Genomic DNA, 24,144 nt, shown 5'->3' with positions numbered 1-24,144 from the left:
AAACCATCCTGCATATTTGCCTTGTGATCTGATTTGAAATAGCTGTCTCTTTATTTTCTGGGAGATTTTATTATAATATCAGTGTTATTTTGTTTATATAATATTGGAGTTACTTAAATAGCTAAATATTTAAATATTTGGAATAATACATGATAGAACCACCTGTGCATGTCTTTTTCTCTGTGGGAGACTTTATAATTAGAGATTAAAATTCTAAGTAATTTTAAGACTATATTTTACATTTCTTGTGTCAATTTTAGTTTCTTGAGAATGTTTTTAACTTATTTAAACCTCTAATATATTAGTATGGCATTGTTAAATATTCCATCACTAATTGCCAAAGTAGTTGGGATGTTATTTGTATATGTGCGTGTTCGTACATACATATATTCAGCATTACTAGACCTTCACTAAGTCCCTCATAGCCTAAGGCAATTCTGAATGAAAGCTTTCTACTGCCATCACTTTACCTTCCACCCAGAGAGATAATTGTTTATATGTATTTGGCTCAATTTGATCTGCTTATAATTTTTGTGTTGTTGTTATTTTGTATATATAAACATGAAAAAAAGTAGAACCCTTTTCTATCTTCTGAGAAAATGTCTCTTGTATCTTACTGACCAGAATTGTACATGTTGATCTATGAACAATTGTGGTGGCCATGGGATGATGTGTGTCAAACAGCTAAACAGAAATAGACTTCTAAGCTGATATGTATTCACCAGAGTTCACCAGAAAAACAGAAGTAGTAGGAAATAAGTATACATAAACATACATGATATCTAATATGTATAATATGTAAGAAACATGTACAAGTGTGGTTTAGTATACATAAAAATTTATGTAAGAAATGTAAACTGTTAAATTTTCTATTTTAGAGATTAACTTTAGCTTTCAATTATGTTTATGTGTGTTTGTGTTGGGTTATGTATAGAGTGTGTACATGAGCGTAGGTGCCCATGGAGGCCAGAAGAGAGTGTAAGACCATCTGAGACTGATGTTACAAATGGTTGTGGGCTGCCATGTGGCTGCTGGAAACCAAACTCAGACTCTGCGAGAACAATTGATCTTAACCACTGAGCTATCTCTCCAGTTCCTACAAAGTATAGCTCTCTCCCTCCCACCCTCACCCCTCTGTAAAAAGAGAAAGAGAGAGAGGAGAGAGAGGAAAGAGAGAAAGAGGATGGAGAGGAGAGGGAGAGAATACTGGACTGCGGGTGATTTACTTCAAGGAATTCGCTCACATAGTTATGAGGTCTGCCATGTGGGAAATCTGTATAGCAGCAGGCTAGACAGTCTAGGGTAGGAAATAATGTTGCAGCCTTGAGGCAGAATTCCTGCATCCTTGGGAACCATGACTCTTTTTAAGTACTTGTCGTTGATTGGACCAGACACACTTCCATTCTTAACATAAGCATTCTGTAGTTAAAAATTACTCATTGAAAGTATCTTTATAGGAGTACATTAAATACTATTTAAATAGGCAACTTGTCACATAAATCGTCTAAACACATGGAAGTCTTAAAACATCAGTATCTGAAATTTTGAGGTCTTATTGGAATGGAGAGTTTGGCTAAAAGTATCTCTAAAGTAGGTGTAGGGTCATGTGTGGAAGACTGTGTGCACTGTAGGCTGTAACCTCGATTTGTATAAGGTCATACTAAAGAGAAAAGTTGCAGAAGTAACTGCTTAATTGAAATGTAGTGATTTTTTGTTTGGCTTTTACTTTTTACTGTATTTGGGATTTTATGTGGTTTGGGGGGATTTAATGTATAGGCTAACCCATGTGTTTACTCTCAAGCTACTTAGCCAGCAGTAAGAGTAATAGCGAACTCTTATGAAAACAAGACTCAAATATAAACTGGATAACCAGTGCTTGCTGCAGATTAAGTTTCAATATTATATTTTTCTTAAAATCAGGTGTAAAGAACATATATTGTAAAGCAAGTATTTGTTCACATGGAGTTCAGTAGATAATAGGCATAATAATTTTCTACAATTATGTCAAACATTTAATAGAGTAGTTATATAATAGCATCAGGATTCCCCAGAGAAACAAAGTACTTAGCTAGGAATTAATTGTATTGAATTATATTCATATCTGTATGTATATTGTTTCTTGTATCTAAATACATGATGATTATTTTAGTATATGTAAAACACTTGTTTCTTTAAATGTCCAAGCCACAAATCTCCCTCCCTACTGTGTTCCTGCAGGTAAGATTTCCTAGTTGAACCTCTCTCCTTTGCAAAGGGATCTCTCAGGCCATATTTCTGCTTCTTCTGGATCAGCAGGTTCAGTTCCCTATAATTTTGTCAAGACAATCTCATCTGTAGCAATGAAGAGGCACCTTTTCACAACATACATTCTTCTTCCTACATCTGCTCCTGAGTGAACTCCTATGTGCTCTAGCAGGGCATTTTGTTTTCTTGTCCAAAAAGTTGTTGGTCGATGTCATTAATCGACTCTCTCATTCAGTGATGAGTGCTGGATGCTTGGCTGTCTCTCCAGCCTGTGGTTGGGATCTGGAGGCGATTAAAACATATCCTTCACCTCTCAGCTTGCATTCATGAGATTGGAGTAGGCAAAGGTACAAATATCAGATATTGGCATAAATGGACTGTCTTCCAATCCTGAAAGGTATTGGTTTTGGTTTTCCAGTACTACTTTATTAGCATTCCTACTTTTCAGACATAGAGAAGCTATTTCTTTATCTACTATCATCAGCTTATCCATACTGCTCTGTAAATTGTATCTTTTCCACTCATCTGTTACCTCAAGAAACATGGCTCACTAGTCTTCTGTCCCATCTATAGCCTCCAAATAGCATAATTAGTAACAACAATAGAAAGCTAATAAATGTTTGACATGCAATCTTAATTACTTTTTCATTCAGAATTTGAAGAAGACACACCAATGATCTGTGAGTTTCCCCTTAAGTGGCATAAACAATACCTAAATACCCTAAATATGAGTTGCCTAATGCTGCTAAAATACAAGCTCATTCCATTCACTTTCAGAGAGAATGAGAACTTCAGAATGTTGCCCAGTTTCTTCACTTATTCTCCTTCCAAAATGAACTTTCGTTGCTTTAAGACTTCTGAAGAATCATAAGGTCAACAGCTCACATTGTTTAGGAAGAAGAATCAGAGTAAGAACATGATAATCCAAATATCTTCCTGCCTGTTGATTCAGAATTCTTCACAAAAATATTCGAAATTCTCACTGGAAGCTAAAACAGCACTTCTCCGGGAGTTGTTTAGTCCTATCCTTATTTTCTTCTTCAAGTAGGTAGCTCTGTAACACCCTTATCCAAAGAACAGGATAAGTATGCACAGCAGTAAACCAAATGGCGTGACAATATTGAACTTGTCTTTTTACATTAATCCTTTTCATTTAATGAGATTGATTTTTAACAGGTACATCAAAGTTGTACATGTAACTTGATGTGGTGTAGAGTACATTATGACATGCTTAAATCGGGGTACATTGAAAATCTTTGTCTTCTCTTTAGTATCCATTGATCAAACTTTGTTATTTTCTTCTTTCCCCAACTCTTTTCTCGTCACTGCAAGGTACCATATTACCCTCAAATTTGAGATGGGTGTATTAATGTTTCACATATGAGTGGGTTATGTAGTGCTTGTTTTCCTGTACGTTATTGATTCTCTTAGTGTAGTGATCTCGAGTTCATCTTCATTGTTGCATATATAACTGGATTTTGTCCCTTTTATATGACTAAGTAGAATTCATGATATGTATGTACAGTTTACTTCTATTATTTTTGTTTTTATGCCTACTGTATTTGCATTGCCTTGGATGGTAAATAAGTCTTTTGAAAGAATGTCCTAGACTATTTTTTAACTCATAAATTGAAGAATTTTTTTGAAAAAAGAATGGAACACTTAGTCTGACAAAAGAATATTGCTAATTTATAATAAGTTCTTAAACGTATAATGCTAAGCAAGTGCTTGACATTCCGTGTATTTATTTTGAGTATATCATCTGTTGATATGATGTGCTTGCTTCCAATGGTCAGAGACTTGAAGAAAGACTAATACAATCAATATATCTTTATCTCTTGGATTTATTCACAGGACACAGATCCATGCAATGCTGGGCCAGTTCAGCCAGGCAGAGACTTTGCTAATGAAAGCTGGAGTGCAGCCAGGGACTGTTGATGGGGTCCTTTTAGATCTGGGGTGTTCATCCATGCAACTTGATGCTCCTGAACGAGGTTTCTCCCTTCGGAAAGATGGCCCCTTGGACATGAGGATGGACGGAGACAGGTGGGTATTGAAAAAGCATTGCTTCTTACCACAAGAAAATCAACTTCTTAAATATTTTGAATGTAATTTCCTTGAAGACTGAAAAATTCCCAGCACACCCCCACATCCAAAACTGTCCATGCATAGTGCGTCAGCTGTGTTTGATACTCACTGTAGTCTTCAGTATTTTGTTTTTAGCTTTGAAATTCTAAAAGGAAAATATTTACTGTTTTTACAGAGAAGAATGAGGTATTCAGAATGGGAAAAAAATCTACTATTAGGTGATTTTTTTTCACTAATTACAACATGGTATTTCAATAGTAATGTAGAAAAAAATAGATGCTGAAACAATGGCTTCATCTTTGTGCTTGTATACACATGTCCCTGTGAGAACCGGAGCTGTATTTAATTGATATTATTTTATAATCCTGCAAAAAATGGTAGGATCTCCATGATCAGCAATTATATTTCTGTCCTATTTCTTTAGCAGTCACCCTAGTAGAACCTTTTTCAAATATCTACAATATATGGCACTATATCACACATCATTACATACCTATGCATATTTTATAGAAGTATCACCTATGACTCCTCCTCATTCTTTAACGCTGGAAATACTCATGCCTGTTTGCCATTATTCAATTCAAATGGACACACAAATCCACTATGGCATTGTCTTGCACTGTAGGAGAAAATCAAAAAGTTTCCTTTTTCTACATTGGACTTAAAGGTTATATTAGTATTGACATCTACATCTACCAGTAGTATGAGGCCAGAGGGTTAACCTTGCTTTTCTTCTACTCATTGTGTCATGGCGCAAATATTGTGATGTAAATATTCTTCATGTAAATTATCTTCCCTTGTTACATGACATGACTGGTTAACTTACCTTCCGACATTTATTAGGATCCTATCACTTTTGAATCCCATGTCCTCTTCTGTTTGAATTATTGACATTCATAATTATAATATAATATAATAAAATAATAAAATTCTTTAATAAGTAACTAATAATGAAGGTCAGATATTCTTAACTTTTGAAATTAAGATAGTTTTATAGAAATAAAATGTTGGATAAGTGTATCCACTTCCTGTGTCTTCATATGGAAGATACTTTCTGCAAACAGTTGACTAAAGCTTCTAATTAATGGAAGTAAATTGCCACATTCTTATTGTAAAAGCTTCTTGGGCAAATTTTAATTAGTAAATCTCCATCTATAAGTTTCTCCTCGAGAACTTCATATATATGATATGTGTCATATCATATATGTATATATATCATATAGGTTATAGTCCACATTATCTATGTAGATAATATACATACATATATGAGGGTCTTCCAGGTTGATGATATGGACCATAACCTATATTAGAATAGGGAAATTGCTTCACTTGAATATATAGGAAAATGAAATCCAGACGTGCAAATATATACAGTGCAAATCCAAGTAGAAGGTAAAAAAGCAAACTATCTATATGCACACACAAATACAGAAAACCACATATGTGGTCTGTCAGACCCCAGAGAGTCATACATCCCTGTGACAAAGATACACACAAGAAACATTTAGCACTAGAGTCTTAATTCTATGTTCACTCCACTTTCAACAACCACTGCCTTTAGACTATATTATCTTCTCATGTAATAGAGAGGAATTCCAACCTCAAGGACTTGAAAGGCTAACTCTGTTAGTATAATCTTTGTTAGGACGTAATAAATCGGCACTCTAGTTAAGTCACTGAACTATAGACTAACACAGGGAAACTCCCTGTTTGTGAGAGAAGCAGTTCTTCTTGTTTCTATTAATGCCTATTCTAAAGTAGGTTTGTGGCCTGCTAAGCCCCAGAGTCGTGATCCTGTTGTCTTCTAGCATTATAGAAACTTTTACGTACCTATTTTGTTTTAATGTAAGAGTAAAATGAAATTTTACCTGGTGTTCATTGAATGCCACTTGATCAAAATGCTACTTTAACTTTCTTGTTTAAAAGAGAAAGTTATCATGAAAACTAAATGTATCCATAGTATCTTATGATTGTTTTAATAGAGCTAAGGGACGAAATTTACTAGCAAGAGTTTTGTCTTTTATGTTCAAATAATTACTGACAAATATATGAGTGGGAAAGGTCTGAAAGACATGAATATTTGTTGCCCAGTTATTGAATTGTCTGTATTTCCTCATGTAGGCAGCCTCTCCCAATAATTCTGATAATTGAAATAAGCATTGTTATATTCATTTCCCAGATTAAAATGGAGAGTCTAATGCATTTAAAACTCTATCCAATATCACAAGATTGCAATTAATTCATATATAATATATAATATATAATTCATATATAATATATAATTCATATATAAATATAACCTTAAAGAAAAGGTCTTTATTTTGTAAGCCAAAAAGGGAACCCGCTGAGATGAGTGTTAGGGTTACCATATAAAACATTCATTGGCACAGGGATATCAAAAGAAAAAGGGCCTGTGAGTTTCAGGGAGTGGGAGGGATGGAGAGTGGAAAGGTGGGCTGATAGAATCGATTTCTTTTCAAAACATGAATAAATGGATAAAAGCAAGTGAAACCAAAAAGAAACTATCATACATAGAACAGGATCTTTTCCTACTCCCTAAAACAGTCAGAGAGAGGTAAGAGTTTTAGAGACAGACTGAAAGATAGTTAGATACATGCAAAAGGAGTATACACTGAGGACAAAAATTCTCCTGAATGCATAAGCATGTTAACAAGTTAATAATTTTCACAGAGAGTTTTAGATGTCTTCACAACCTCACTCTGGCTAAACCTCAGGTCTTACTGCTCCCATATCTTTGGAACTCATAACTAGTCACAGTGTGCAGCTACTAACCCACCATATTTATGTGGGAGTAGTAAGTGTACTATTAGCAGATGTTTCTAATAAGTCGAGCATGGCTAGCTCATCAGTTAGAATGCTTTGACCCACTTCTGTAAATGGAAATAAACTAGAGTGATCTGACAGTGAGCACTGTTTTCTGCTTGCATAATTTAGTCTATGTTGTCAGAACTTGGGCTTTCTTTGTGTCCCTTGATTGAAAGTAGTATTTAGGTTTGTTCAATCAATACTGTTTATTTTGAGGACTTAATCCATGAGGATCTTTGCCTCTGATAACTAATCTTATATCAAATATCCAAAACATGCTCATTTAACACTAGGTCTTTTTAGTTATTGTGAGGGAGGCTTTCTAGGTTGGATATTTTTTTTTTTTGGTCTCACTCATAGGTTCTTTGCTGCCATACATTAATTTTCTCCTCAGCCTTTAGATGCTCAGTTATCACCTGTCAGCATCATATCTCCCATTCTAAAAAAATAACAATGATTCAATTAGTAACTTACATATTGAACAAGTTATATGGAACATTCTCCCATTATTTTATTTTATGAGAAACCTACATGATCAATATTAACTTTTATAATGACTGAAATTTAAATGTTAGCAAAATACTTTAACTTCCCTTTACCTTGATTTTATTAAATGTTTCAGGTTTCTCTTGCCATGAGCTTACAGTGTAAACTGGAAACTTTTCATGTGTGTGATACTTTAGTCTGTTTTAGAATTTCGTCTAGGCAGTGTGTTATGACTGCCTGAGTTCATGTTCCCTGTGCTCTGAAAAAACAACTCTTGTCAATGAAAATGGTGTCAGTCAACTGATTGGCTCTTCTTGTGGACAGGTACCCTGACATGCCCACTGCTGCCGATGTTGTGAATGCTTTAGATCAACAAGCGCTTGCGTCCATCCTAAGAGCATATGGAGAGGAGAAACATGCCAAAAAAATTGCTTCTGCGATCATTCAAGCACGCAGCACATACCCTATCTCTAGAACCCAGCAACTTGCCAGCATTGTTGCAGGTACCCTTTTTAAGTCTCTGTGCTGCCTAAGATTAACAAGTTCAATCAATATGCATTGCATGTATATATGTATATATATATAATTTCATATATAATGTATTGCACATATATAATACATATATAATGGTACCGTGTGTGTGTGTGTATGTGTGTGTGTGTGTGTGTGTGTGTGTGTGTGTGTATGCCTTTCTGTCCCAGAGGGATTCATTTGTATATGAAATCATTCAGAACAGAGAACAGAGTCCTTCATATCCTTCTCAAGAATCAGGACTCTTTTTCTTTATTTTTAAACTTTCCCACTCCAGCAACTCTAACACCACATGGGGTATTTTAAAAGCTTCATCATAGGCGTCTGATTAAGATGATAGAAATTTTATACATGCGAACTTATCATTTGCACTGACCAAGGTGAAACATGGAACAAGGTTTAAAGAATGCTTTGCCCCGCCCCCATGGTTGATAAGCATCCTGCATGAGATTTGACGTTACCTCTCATAGTTTCATATTTCTACGTTTTAATATTTCAGGCAAAAGGAGAATTGCATTGCCTGACTGCTAAAATAAACCTCAGTGACTCATACATCTATTCTAAACAGTCAGGCAACAGAGGGTATGTGATGTATAGGTTACTCTGCTTTGCGGATGCTAACTAAATCAGCCTAAGGGACTTATTGAAGCATTTCATCTTCTCTGCTGTTCCCCACCATAAACCTCTTGAACCTGACTCTAGCTAGGAGGCGCGTTATTGTGTCCCTTCATTTGAAGCCCAAGCTGTTTCACAGCCCTGTTCTGATGAAAGTTTCTCAAAGCAAAACTGTAACTCCTACAGTTACTTAACAGAATTACAGTGGAAAGTCTTCATCCTGTTGGACTAACAGAAACAATATATCATTTTTATATATGAAAAATATATTAAGATTGTTTTCATTCTTTCTTATTAAATTATATAAGTAATAAATAAATAAAAGGTGTATTTATATAGTGTTTTTAAAGGAGCCAGAATTAACTAAGGCTATGATATTACTAGATGGAGTTTCAGGAATAAAACTTCATTATGAATTCACTCAAATCATTAAGCTTTCATATAGCAGTTGTTTTATGGCATAATTAAGTATAATTAAAATATTGTATTCTATTTAACATATAATAAAATAAAAAGAATTAACCAAGTTCTTAAGTTTTTAAGCGGCATTTATCAGGTCCTTTCACACTTACTATCTTTTATTAAAGTTGGAGCAGAATTCATGTAGGTTTTGTAAACATACAGTATTTTATGATTTCCTCTCGCTGAAAAGAATTTACCCTGGCATGTTAGCAGGTACTAGATCCTGCTTCTCCTTACACACTTTGCCCTTCTCAATCTCTCCTCACCAGGCACCAGTACTTGTCCTTGCTGTCTTTGAGAAGCATGACATGCCATTTTCCATGAGAAATGACATTATTTATTCATAAGAAAACATAATTTTGCCTGGTACTGATATGAAGGTTTGTAGCTAACGAGAACCCTAGAGATTGTTGTGTTAAAAACCTTTATCTAGTAGCTTATAAAACCAATTCTAAAGAGGATCAGTGGTTTGCTCAAGACTACAGCCTAATTAAGAACAGTTAGTACTAATTAAAATTTAGGAGACCATGCATTTGAGACCTAATTGGGAATATATTTTTAATAAATTAAATTAGCTGTTTTGTTTCTGGATCCGAATCTGTGAACTTGGGGAAATACCATTCTAGTATTAGATAAACCGATGTGAACATACACCACAGGAACAATATACGTAAGTATTCCTCGAAATGTTGTGATGTTAAGAAAGCATTAGCGCCGTATCAACAGTGAAGGAAAACAGAATATTCATATATGGGCAAGGAAAAAAATTGTGAATGGCATTAAAACACTGAGTTCTCTGAGTCTGTTTTTATGTCTTCAATATCAGTCATTAGAAATACAACTTTTTTGATGGCAAGATGAGATTTTTAAAAAGAGAAAAATTATGACCTACCAGAATTGAACCAAGAGAACACTTAATAGATCTATAACAAGCAATGAGATTGGGGCTTTCCAACTAAACCAGCTCAAGCCCATGTGTTTTGTCTGCTGAATTCTATGAAACTCTTAAAGGACTAACCAACTCTCCACAAAACACTCCATAAAGCAGAGTAAAAGAATGACACTGAGCTCTTTTTATGAAACCAGAAACTGAAGCTGACTGAAAAGGACACGACAGGAAAGAAAATACATGCATACATATACTATTAGTATATATATGCACATACATGTACATGTATATACATATATATACATACATATATATATTTCTAAATATATAAGTACAATTTGCTTAATAGTATGTTACTTGCATATGCTTAAGGGGTAATCATTTGGTATTAGATACCCAAACCGTGCATTTTTTTCCCGTGGGACAACTGTTTTTACCCAAGATTCCTTAGTTGGGTTCTGGCTTGTTTTCTTTGTTCAGATTGTGTTTAGGCAGACATGTAGGTGAGATTATACTAGATGGGAATAGCTTCTGTTATTACTAGGAGACACAGTCTCACAGCAAAACAGAGATCCTCTGGCTCTTAAAATCACGCAGCGTCCTGTTCCACAAGGATCGCTGAGCCTTACACATGGGAGTTATATTGCAGCTGTATCCAGTCATGCTGGGTTCCACAGTTCTACATGCTCATTAATTGTGGTTTTCTGTAGTGGTCTCTGTCTCATGCAAACAGAATTTTTCTTGATGAGGGGTAAAGGTAACACTTTTCCGTGAGGATAAGGACAAATGCGTAGAATGTAGTTGGGGACCGTGCTGGTTTAGCAAAGTAGTGGTTGTACGTTCTCATATCCAATACTTCACTAGACCTGCACAGTTCCGATAAAGAACAGAACTCAACAACACATTCTATTTTGTAGTGTTAACATAAAGTCTTGCTTCAATCAAAAGAGCCCTGTGTTCATAGCATTTACTGCTATCATTAGGTAAATGAATGAAGCATAACATAAGATGATGAAATATTGACTATGAGAGAAAAGGCATACAAAGGAGGATGTTTCTCTGCAGGAGTGCTTCCATGGCCATGCAGAAGCTTTTAATTTTATATAATCCAATTTATTAGTTCTTCACATTATTTCAGAGCATAGCTGAGTCTTTTTCAGAAAGTCGGTTCTTCCCATGACCAAATGGCCTTTATTTCAAGGATGCAAACAAACACAAATCGATTGGCACAGAAAAGGTCTTTGATGAAAACTAACATTCCCCATTGATAAATATCCTGAAGAGAATAATAATAGAAGGAACCTTCCTCAAGATAATAAGAGTGTATATGCCACATCTGGAGCCACATTATACTCAGTGGAGAAAACCTGCAAACATTTTTGCTACAATGGAGGAAAAATATGGGTATTCATTCTCCACTCATCCAATATTGTCACTGAAATATTAACTAGATTCATGTTACAAAAGAAAGAAATTAAAGGTGTGTAAATAGGAAAAGGGAAAAGCAAATTATTCTTATTGAAGATGACATGATCCTATACACAAAATAGCTGAAGATTCTACCCGAACTCTCTATGAACTGAATAGCAAAGTAACAGTATATAATATTAACATATAAATGGATAACTTTCCTCTGTGCTAATAACAGATCACCTGAAAAGGAAATGAAGAAAATGATCACTTTGATAATAACTGCAAAAAAACTAAATCAAATAGGGCTAGAAAGACAAATTATTTGGTAAAGGGCTTGCTGCTCAGCATGAGGACATGTTTGATCACAGGAATCACATTAAAATGATGAAAATGGTGGGCACATGTTTGTTATCCCTGCACTGGAAAAGTAGAGTCAGGTGGAACCCTTGTCAGCCAGCCTATCCAGCTAGTCAGGAATTCAGACCTTGTCTCAAAAAAGCAAAGGTCAGGGGGCTGAAAAGATTGCTTATTAGTTGAAGGTACTTTTAAAGACGACCCAGGTTTACTTGCAAGCACCCATATGGTACACACAGACTCAGAGAGTCTGAAAAATGGACATATAAATATTAAAAATCATTCCTTTAAACATAACAGATGGCCAGCACCTGGGGAATGGTACCTTGCATTGACCTCTGGCATCTCATATTTATGGACGGGCAAAATAAAGTGTGAAAATTGCTGTATTTCTAAAAGTTTTATGTTGACACAAAGGCAGGAGAAGCCTGGGATAGGCCACTTCCAGTTTCTGCCTGCCCATGGAGCTGAACCCATTCCACAGTTCTGTGTACCCAAATCCCATGGGGGAGAGAGCTGAATTCTCAGAAGTACAGACAATTCTGAGAGCTCAGGGGAGATCACCATTTCTGCTCACAGTCCTGGCCCAAGAGGAACCTGCCTAGTGCCCTCTGGATACCAGAACCTAGGAGCAGTCAGGGGCAGGACCCTTGCAGTTTTGCCAGTGCCCAGAGCTGAAAGCTAGTCGCCAGGAGTACTGACACACCTGAGAGCAGAGGTAAGACCAACTCTTCTGCTCCAAGTCACCTGCCTGGAAGCTTCAAGACATACAAACCCAGGAGCAGTTCTCTGTTCCCTGATGTGGCTGAAAGAAAACAGGTCAACAGGTGTGTTGACACACAGGCTTACAGGAGGGTTAAGCCATTGTCAGAGACAGCAAGACAAGCTAACTCCAGAGGCAACCTGATGATAAGAGGGAAGGTCAGGAACCTAAGCAACAGAAACCAAGACTACTTGGCATCATCAGAGCCCAGATTCTCCCACCACTGCAAATACTGGATATCCAAACACACCGGATAAGATTGGATTTAAATTACATCTCATGATGATCATAGAGGACTTTAAGAAGGACATAAGTAACTCCCTTAAAGAAATACAGGACAGCATAGGCAAAGAAGTAGAAGCCCTTAAAGAGGAAACACAAAAATCCCTTAGGGAATTACATGAAAACACAACCAAACAGGTGAAGGAATTGAACAAAACCATTCAGGGTTTGAAAATGGAAATAGAAACAATAAAGAAATCACAAAGAGAGACAAACATGGAGATAGAAAACCTAGAAAAGAGATTAGGAGTCATAGATGCAAGCATCACCAACAGACTACAATAAATAGAAGAGAGAATCTCAGGGACAGAAGATACCATAAAAAACATCTACACAACCATCAAAGATAATGTAAAACACAAAACGTTCCTAACCCAAAACATCCAGGAATTCCAGGACATAATGAGAAAATCAAGCTTAAGGATATTAGGTATAGAAGAGAGCGAAGACTTCCAACTTATATGGTCAAGAAAATTATAGGGGGTTGGGGATGTAGCTCAGCGGCAGTGCACTTGCCTAGCAAGCGCAAGGTCCTGGGTTCGGTCCTCAGCTCCAGAAAAAAAAAAAAAAAAAAAAAAAGAAAATTATAGAAGAAAACTTCCCTAACCTAAAGAAAGAGATGCCCATAAATGTACAAGAAACCTAGAGAACTCCATACAGATTGGACCAGAAAAGAAATTATCCCTGTCACATAATAGTTAAAACACCAAATGCACAAAATAAAAAAAGAATATTAAAAGCAATACGAGAAAAAGGTCAAATAACATATAAAGGCAGACCTATCAGAATTACACCAGTCTTCTCACCAGAGACTATGAAAACCAGAAGATCCTGGGCAGATGTCATACAGACCCTAAGAGAGCACAAATGCCAGCCCAGGCTACTATAGTCAGCAAAACTCTCAAGTAACATAGATGGAGAAATATATTTCCACAAATCCAGTCCTTTAAAGAATAATAGATAGAAAACTCCAACAGAAGGAAGGAAACTACACCCTAGAAAAAGCAAGAAAGTAATCTTCTAATGAACCCAAAACAAGAAAGCCACACAAACATAATTCCACCTCTAACAACAAAAATAACAGGAAACAACAATCACCATTCCTTAATAGTTCTTAACATCAAAGGACTCACACCCCCCCCCAAACAAAAAGACATAGACTAACAAACTGGCTAGGTAAAGAGAACCCAGCATTTTGCTGCATACAGGAAATACACCTCAGTGACAAAGACAGACACTCCCTCGGAGTAAAAGACTGGAAAACAATTTTCCAAGCAAACGGTCCCAAGGAATAAGCTGGATTAGCCATTTTAATATCAAATAAAATCAACTTTCAACCAAAAGATATCAAAAAAAAGAAAAGGAAGGAAACTTCATATTCATCAAAGGAAAGGACACCTATATTCATAAAGGAAACCTTACTAAAGCTCAAAGCACGCATTGCACTTCACACAATAATAGTAGGAGATTTCAACACAGCACTCTCATCAATGGACAGAGCATGGAAACAGAAACTAAACAGAGACAAAGAGAAACTAACAGAAGTTATGAACCAAATGCATTTCATAGATATCTATAGAACATTTCATCCTAAAACAAAAGAATATACCTTCTTCTCTACAGCTCATGGTACCTTCTCCAAAATTAACCACATAATCAGTCACAAAACAGTCTGCAAGAGATACAAGAATATTGAAATAATCCTATGCATCCTATCAGATCACCACAGACTAAGGCTGGTCTTCAATAACAACAAAATTGACAGAAAGCCCACATACACATGGAATTTGAACGATATTCTACTCAATGATAACTTAGTCAAGGAAGAAATAAAGAAAGATATTAAAGACTTTTTAGAATTTAATGAAAATGAAGGCATAACATGCCCAAAGTTTAGGGACACAATGAAAGTAGTGCTAAGAGGAAAATCATAGTTCCGAGTGCCTGCAAAAAAGAAACAGGAGACAGCATACATTTGCAGCTTGACAGCATACCTAAAAGCTCTAGAACAAAAAGAAGCAAATAGACCCAAGAGGAGTAAAAGGCAGGAAATAATCAAACTCAGGAATGAATCAACGAAGTACAAACAAAAATACTGTACAAAGAATCAACAAGATAGATAAACCCTTAGCCAGACTAAAAAGGGGGAACAGAGAATGTATCCAAATTAACAAAATCAAAAATGAAAAGGGAGACATATAACAGAATCTGAGTAAATTCAGAAAAAATCATCAGATCCTACTACAAAAGCCTATATTCAAGAAAACTGGAAAATCAGGAGGAAAGGGACAATTTTCTAGACAGATACCAGGTACCCATCTTACATCAGGATCAGATAAACCATCTAAACAGTCCCATAACTCCTAAAGAAATAGAAGCAGTTATTAAAAGTCTCCCAACCAAAAAAGCTCAGGACCAGATGGATTTAGTGCAGAATTCTATCAGACCTTCGTAGAAGACCTAATACCAATACAGTCGAAAATATTCCACAAAATAAAGCCAGAAGTAGCACTACCCAATTTCATCTATGAACCCACAATTACTCTTATACCTAAACCACACAAAGACTGAACAAAGAAAGAGAACTTCAGACCAATTTTCCTTATGAATATCGATTTAAAAATACTCAGTAACATTCTTGCAACTCAAATCCAAGAACTCATTAAAACAACCATCCATCATGATCAAGTAGGCTTCATCCCAGGGAAGCAGGGATGGTTCAATATATGGAAATCCATCAAAGTAATCCACTATGTAAACAACATCAAAGAAAAAAAGCCACATGGTGATCTCATTTGATACTGAGAAAGCATTTGACAAAATTCAACACCTCTTCATGTAAAAGGCTTGGAAAGATTAGGAATTCAAGGCCCAGACCTAAACATAGTAAAAACAATATACAACAAATCAGTAGCCAACCTGAAACTAAATGGGGAGAATCTTGAAGCAATCCCACTAAAATCAGGGATTAGACAAGGCTGCCCACTCTCTTCCTACTTCTTCAATATAGTACTTGAAGTCCTAGACAGAACAATCAGACAGCAAAAGGAGGTTAAAGGAATACAAATTGGTAAACAACTTCAGCAAAGTCACTGGGTATAAAATTAACTCAAACAAATCAGCAGCCTTCCTCTACTCAAAGGATGAACAGGCTGAGAAAGAAATTAGGGGAATGACACCCTTCACAATTGTCAAAAATAGCATAACATTACCTAAGTGTGATTCTAACCAAACAAGTGAAAGATCTTTTGATAAGAACTTCAAGTCTCTGAAGAAAGAGATTGAAGAACATCTCAGAAGATGGAAAGATCTCCCATGCTCATGGGAGGATTAATATAGTAAAAATGGCCATCTTGCCAAAAGCAATCTACAGACTCAATTCAATTCCCATCAAAATTCCAACTCAATTCTTCATAGAGTTAGAAAGAGCAATTTGCAAATTCATTTAGAATAACAAAAAACCCAGGATAGTTTAAACTATCCTCAACAATAAAAGAACTTCTGGGGTATCACCATCCCTGACCTCAAGCAGTATTACAGAGCAGTAATGATAAAAACTGTATGGTATTTATATAGAGAGAGACAGACAAGTAGACCAGTGGAATAGAGTTGTAGACCCACAAATGAACCCACATACTTACTGTTACTTGATCTTTGACAAAGGAGCTAAAACCATCCAGTGGAAATAAGGTAACCTTTTTAACAAATGATGCTGGTTCAACTGGAGGTCAGCATGTAAAAGAATGAAAATCAATACATTCTTATCACCCTGCTTATCACACAGCTTAAATTCAAAGTGGATCAAGGACCTCTACATAAAACCAGATACACTCAAACTAATGGAAAAATAGTGGGAAAGAGTCTAGATCACATGGAACTAGGGAAAATTTCCTGAACAAGACACCAATGGCTTATACTCTAAGATCAAGAATCGACAAATGGGACCTCATAAAACTGCAAAGCTTCTGTAAGACAAAGGACACTGTCATTAGGATGAAATGGCAACCAACAGATTGGGAAAAGATCTTTATCAATCCTATATATGACAGAGGGTTAATATACAAAATATACAAAGAACTCAAGAAGGTAGACTCCAAAGAGCAAAATAATCATTTAAAAACGGGGTACAGAGCTAAACAAAGAATTCTCAGCTGTGCAATATCGAATGGCTGAGAAGTACCTAAAGAAATATTCAATATCCTTGGTCATCCAGGAAATACAAATCAAAACAACCCTGAGATTCCACCTCAAACCAGTGAGAATGGCTAGGAACAAAAACTCAGATGACAATAGATGCTGGTGAGGGTGTGCAGAGAGAGGAACACTACTCCATTGTTGATGGGATTGCAGACTGGTACAGCCACTCTGGAAATCAGTCTGGAGGTTCCTCAGAAAATTGGACATTGAACTACCTGCGAACCCAGCTATACCTCTCCTGGGCATATACCCAAATGATGCTCCAATATACAGCAAAGACACATACTCCACTATGTTCATAGCACCCTAATTTATAATAGCCAGAAGCTGGAAAGAATCCAGATGCTCTTCAAAAGAGGAATGGATACAGAAAATGTGGTACATCTGCACAATGGAGTACTACTCAGCTACCAAAAACAATGAATTCATGAAATTCATAGGCAAATGGATGGAACTAGAAAATGTCATCCTGAGTGAGGTAACCCAATCACAAAAGCACACATGGTTTGCACTCACTGATAAATGGATATTAGCCAAAAAGCTCGGATTACCCAAGATAGAATTCACAGATCACTTGAAGCTCAAGAAGGACGACCAATGTGCGGATGCTTCAGTTCTTCTTAAAAGGGGGAACAAAAATATTCATAGGAGGGGATATGGAGACAAATTTTGAAACAGAGCCTGAAGGAATGGCCATTTAAAGTCTGTCCCACCTGGGGATCCAGTGTATATACATACATCCACCAAACCTAGACAATATTGATGAAGCCAGTGAATGCATGCTGACAGGAACCTAATATAGCTTTCTCAAGAGAGGCTCATCCAGAGCCTGACAAATACAGAGGCAAATGCTAGCAGCAAACCATTGGACTGAGAACAGGGTCCCTGTTGGAGGAGTTAGAGAAAGGATTGAAGGAGTTTAAGGAGCTTGCAGCCCCATAAGAACAATAATACCACCCAACCAGAGCTCCCAGGGACTAAACCACCATCCAAAGACTATACATGGACAGACACATGGCTCCAGCTGCATATGTAGCAGAGGATGGCCATGTTGGTCACCAGTGGGAGGAAGAGCCCTTAGTCCTGTCATGCTTGGACCCTCAGTGTAGAGGACTGTCAGAGTAGAGAGGAAAGAAAAGGGGTTGGGTAGGGGGAACACCCTATAGAAGAAGTAGGGGATGGGATAGGCATCTTATGGATGGGAAACCGGCAAGTGGAAAAAAAGTTGAAATGTAAATAGAAAATATTCAATAAAAATAGTCTTATGTTTCTAATTCATAGAAGTTGAAATCTTCTAGAAGATTGGAAAGTCATAAAACTGGGGTGCTTCAAAGCTCACAAGATTCAGGAAACTTACAGAGTTTACCACACTTAGCAAACTCAGAGATTTATAAGATTTCCAGGGCCTGTGCCTATTGTAAAACCAACTATTGAACAGAAATAACTCTGCATGGAGCCTCCTCCAGGTTAGTTAGTTAGCTAGAGTATTACAGTAGGGTTATGATGATGATTCTGCCTTTGAATACTCCTGTAATTGACACTAGTAAACTCATTTCATTCAGCTACACTTGGTTGGATTTATGTATTTAGTCTTTTCTTGTTACTACCTCAAGTGAGTAGATGTGTTTTCATGTTATCATGTGACACTGATCAAGTTCAATGCAATGCCAACCAAACTTCCAGTGACATTTTTCACTCAACTTGAAAAACAAACCCTAAAATTCCCAGAGAATTACAAAATATCCCAGATAAGCAAAAGGAACAATGCTGCAGCTATCACAATGTCTGATTTCAAATTGTAGAATCATAGTAATAGCATCATGGTGGTGTCACAAAAAATGGACATGAAAACCAATGGAATAAGATAGAATAATTAAAGATATATACCATATCTATAGCCCAACTGATTTACTATAGTTACCAAGGATTTTTATTATAGAAGAAATATCCTTTTTCAGTAATAGTGCTATGAAAATGATAGGTGGGAAAATGATACTTCACGCTCCTTTCATTTGGCTTAAAATTCAATTCAAATGAATCAGTGTAAGACTCAAACTAAGGTGGTTGGAGTGAAATAGAAGTAATGCACTTAGAGATAGATAAGTGACTTTCTGAAGCAGGTAAACTATGCTCCGAAATAAAGTCAAGAATTGATAAATTGGATTACATAAAATTAAAAGGCTTCTGCACCAACATGGAAACACAACTGCAAAGAAACAGCCTTTTCTATATGCCTTTTTTCTCATAATCAATATTTCATCATTTTATGTAATGTTTTAGTTTCCTAATGACAGTAGTAAATGCTATGAACACAGGGCTCTTTTGACTAAAGTAAGACTTTATGTTAACACTACAAACTAGAATGCTACTTTCAAACAATTTCTTGAGCAGACATAAGAGCCTACTTATCAAGTGGACAAACCAAATGTTTATGAGAGCTGCTTCCTGAAGGAAATAGGAAACAGTAAGGGGATGAAATCTCCAGAGTTCCTATAGGTACCAATGCAAAGCATTGCTGACTAGGGAACTTCGAGTAATAGAAATGTGTTCTACCTGTTTCAAGACATGAACTGAAATGGAGATACCAGCAGGACCCTGGCCAAGATTCTTCCTCAGCTGTTCCTTGACCTTACTGGTCCCCAGCAATTATTGGTGTTCTATAGCTTGTAAATAAATGTCTCTGTCTCCAACTATATAGTCACTTGACATTGTCCCTTTGCCTCTATTTTTGTTTCTGAATTTCCTTACAGGAAACCATTGATTTGGGATTTAGGACACATCTTAATCTAGTATATGCTTGTTTCTAGGGCAGAATACAATCACAGATTCTGAGGAGATGTGGTGGAGGGCAGATATTCTTCAAAACAGTGTATTTCCTAACGCAATTGTTTTGTTTAAGAAGCAAGTATTTTTGTAAATCTGAATATATAAAGGCTAAATTTAAATGTCTTTCTACTTCTAATAAATTGGCATTAACATGTTTAAATCTGTCCCCGACTCCCACACCTCCAGGCTATATCATATTCAATTCCTGACACATCTTAAGAGCTATGTTTTTATGGAAATATATAAATCACCTCCTTTTTCTTTCAAAACATTGTAATCCAAGAGAACAGGGAACACCAAGAACCACACCTGGAGTCACATCATTGTCAGGAAAGTCATCAGTGTACTAGATCAATGTGCAGTGATGTGTAAACCTAAAGCCTGGTGCATTTTGCTGGCACTAAGAATATCCGGGAGGTTCCCAAAGGCAGAAGCCAAGCTCTGAGTGTTCCTGTTTCTACACATATTCAAACACACAATATTTAGAAAAAGAATAGCAATATATTGAACAAACATACATACTATTTTATATAGTATCTGTAGTATTTCTACAAAATAATTTAAAAATAGCAATTCACATTTTAAGTGTAGCTTTTATTTTAATATGGTTACAAATGAAGCCAAGCCATAAAGAATTAAAAATGACTGTAAATCATTTACTAGGCATCTATCTAGCAGGAGACTGTAAAATCATGTCTGGCTCTAGCCTTTTCCACTTTGACCTGTTGTATTCCAAGCTGAAGTTCCTGCCTTTCAGACATTTCCTAGTCACCTTCCTACAAGTCTTACATTTACTTGTCCCCAGCATTGCAGCCTTCCTGCTTCTTCTCTCATGTCCATTTCCTCTGACTAATTCTAGCTCATCCTTCTGTGAGTACTGGAAATAGCTAAGATGTTTGCATCTGTGCCTCTGTTGTACTGCATGAACAAAAGTTCAAGGCATAGAATATGGTGCATAGTTTCTTTGAATTTTATGCCACATTTGAATTGCTCAGTACAGTCGTTAGTAGTTACATTTGGTCATGGTGCTTGATATGTGTCTACTCCAGAACAAGTATATATTCATATATGTGCATGTATACACTTACACATGCACACACACGTGTGCGCACACACACACACACACACACACACACACATACACGTAATAAAAATTAAAGAAAAATAGGCCATGAATTTGAGAGAATATGAGGATACAAGGAAGGACTTAAGAAAGCAGATGGATGGTTGATATAATTATGTTTTAATTTCAAAAAGTAAAAATATAATATTTATAATACAAATATTTATTAAAATAAATGTAAACTATATACCACATTTAATACTGTTTATAAAATAATTTTCTCTTAAATATATGTTGAAATGGCATACTTAATGCCACCTAAATTACATATGGTTTTAAAATTAACTTTCCCTTTTGAATATTTTTAAATGTGGCTATGTAGAAATCTTTTACTTATTGTGTATATCACATTTTATTTTAATTGAACATGGTGCTGTAGCCAGTAAGTACCATGAGACGAGGAGACATTTTCCAATGTTAATGCATGAAATTATCAAAATGCATATTAAATCAGGTGATACTGACTTTAAAATAACATCAAATTATTAAAAAATGATTTCTCATTTTATACATCATGATCATGTCAATCATAAGAATATAAATGCTCTAACAACATTGAAATAGCATATGCTGGCAAGCTAAAAAAACCACACTGCTTCTTGGTGCTTTGATTCGTTTGTTTTTAGGATAATGTTATATGTATCTTCTTATCTTATTATTGAATAACATGCTAAAGAACAATTTTCAGACAAATATTTTCTTGATTATAGAATCTTTTAAAGGACTATCAAATGCACACTGGATGGGAAGATGCGCACGGTTTGGGAAGAAGTACGTGTAGCTAGACTGTTTCAGAATGCACGTGATTTTATGTAGGCTTCAAAAGCAACTAGATTGTGTGTAGATCTGCTTCTACTTGAAAAATTTAAGTCCGCGTGTTTGCCGGAGGGTAGCTGCCTTCATTTTGTACTGGAACACTTCCAGATTCTAGTGTCCTTTCTCTTCTTTGGCCACAGCAAGTGATCGCTAATTAGATGCTAATCTTGTGAAAGAAAAGACTTAGTTTAAACCCTAGTCCTCCAGCTTGCTTCCTACAGAAGAGCTCTGGACCATCTTTCTTATCTTGAAATCGAAGTGAGCAGTGGCTGTGATGATAGTTGGCAATATTTTTGTTAAGCAGACATAATCATACTAATTATATTTTGATTAAACCAAAATAAGTATTCATTTGTAATTTTAAACCTTATGGCATTTTCAAAGGATATCTAAAGAACTTTATGTTCTTTCGATCCATCCATAGTCAACAGTTGATAGGTGACTCATGACACTATTTGAATAGGAAATCATGAAGGCAGTGAAGCTCCATTCGTGTGATTCATGTTGACTACATGCATATGTTGACTTCCTGACTAGCATTTTATGTAACCTTTATTCTGACTCATAAACTAGATGCAAAGTCTTTTCTTTCACAAGATTAGCATTTAATGTATGCTTGTTGGACAAATAAGTTGATGAAGTGATGTGTGCGAAAGTAAAATGAAAATTCTGGGGGAAATTACAAATTCCTAGTGTTAACTGAGAGTCAGTTGTAAGGAGATATAGAGTATCGAAGGGATTGAGAAGTTTGAGGAAAGGTTAAGAACAGAGGACACGAACAACAGCCCCCTATAAGCAGACTGTGGAGATTGTTCAGTTTGAGCACAGTGCCATGCGGCTGAGCATCTGAATCTGATCCCATATTTAAAAACATGCCAAGATGTTGGCATGCAGTTTGTAATTGCTGTGCTGCATTTGCAGGTAGAAGCAGGCAGATGCTGGTGATTCTCTGGCTGTTCAGTCTAGCCTAATTGGTGAACTGCAGACTAGTGTGAGAAACAAACTAAAACCAACCAAACAAACAAAACCAATAAGGTGGATGGCATCTACGTAACTACTGATGATGATCGTTAGCCTCTGTACACACACACACACACACGCACACACACACACAGGTACACAAACCCTCAAATCTATTGCTTGCCCATATTTGCTCTGTTAACTTGAGTGAGTGCTTAATCTTGTCCAACCCACTTTGCCTATTTTTGTGGATGAAAACAATTTCTATGAGCAGCCAATGAGATGGCCTCTAAGAATATTATCTGTGATGTTTAAGGTCCAAGTGCACTTATATATGTCTGCTCCCCATTCTATCGAGATCCAGGGTAAGTCAGAGAGTAAATGAGTGTACTGCACAGAAGTCCTGTGTGGCCTTTGGCTAACCTTTGTCAAGCAGTATCATCTGTGATAGGTTGATCACTTCATTTCAGCCTTTCTTCCCGCAGGGATGACATGACTTTTAGGAAAAAGGAAACTAATCATCTTTTCCTGCATTGGGACATGCAAAGCATATCTTTTTGCAGAAATAAATTTACAGTTGAAATGTCAATTGATACTTTAAGGAATAAGAAAAGTTATACAGTAATACAGTGGTACTTATTAGATTGAACTTAAAATGTAAAATGATTTATATCTAAATGTTGAGCTTTTTTCCTCAGATAAAGGGAAGAGATGAGAGCCATACTCAACCTGTAGGAATACATGGCTTGGGCTGAGCCCAGCGTGTTTTTTCCTCTATTCTACCTATCCCTAGGCCAAGGCCTCGAAGCTTCTAGCCTCCAATCTAATCTTCCAAGCTGACTGATTCAGTCTACCTTCTCTGAGTTTGTCAATAAATCATTCTGCTTGGCTTCAAACAACTGTGGCAATTTATTCTAATCTTCTCCGCCTTTCTTATTCCGTGGCTTCCATTGCCTTTGCTGACCTGCACTGAGCTTCATAAACTCACCAAGGAATTCAACCCACTGCACGGCATGTGCTGTGCTGACTCCCCTGACTCTTTCTGCCTATGTTGCTCTTAAATAGCTTCTCTTTCCTGTGCTCTTCTCATGAGAGTTGGACATATCCATTCTCTGACTCGTTTTATCAGATCTTTCTCTGATTCATCACTTTGCCTGCTCCTCAATTAGGTATCACTTTCAAACATGACTGCTTCCTTTCCAAACTAATTTTACCTTAGAGGTGTGTCCTTACTCTGGACAAAGGGATTAAAGGTGTGTGACCTGTCTG

The 24,144-nt window shown here is 36.3% G+C and overlaps 1 protein-coding gene across 11 annotated transcripts in view; it reads left to right on the top strand.

The window, feature by feature from the left end:
* Mettl15 (methyltransferase 15, mitochondrial 12S rRNA N4-cytidine) overlaps positions 1–24,144 on the top strand; it is a 177,532-nt gene that overhangs the window by 137,230 nt on the left and 16,158 nt on the right. For 9 of the 11 annotated variants that reach the window (XM_006234687.5, XM_008762086.3, XM_017591566.3 and 6 more), the window contains 2 exons: positions 4,099–4,290; positions 7,969–8,147. In XM_006234687.5, the coding sequence (XP_006234749.1) occupies positions 4,099–4,290; positions 7,969–8,147 (371 nt within the window). Of the gene's footprint in view, positions 1–4,098; positions 4,291–7,968; positions 9,318–24,144 lie in introns of those variants that run through there. The other 2 variants (XR_010064579.1, NM_001024981.1) reach the window with 2 other exon arrangements.

Source organism: Rattus norvegicus, chromosome 3, assembly GCF_036323735.1.
Source record: "Rattus norvegicus strain BN/NHsdMcwi chromosome 3, GRCr8, whole genome shotgun sequence".
Classification (NCBI taxonomy): domain Eukaryota; kingdom Metazoa; phylum Chordata; class Mammalia; order Rodentia; family Muridae; genus Rattus; species Rattus norvegicus.
This window is presented reverse-complemented; position numbering and strand designations above follow the sequence as displayed.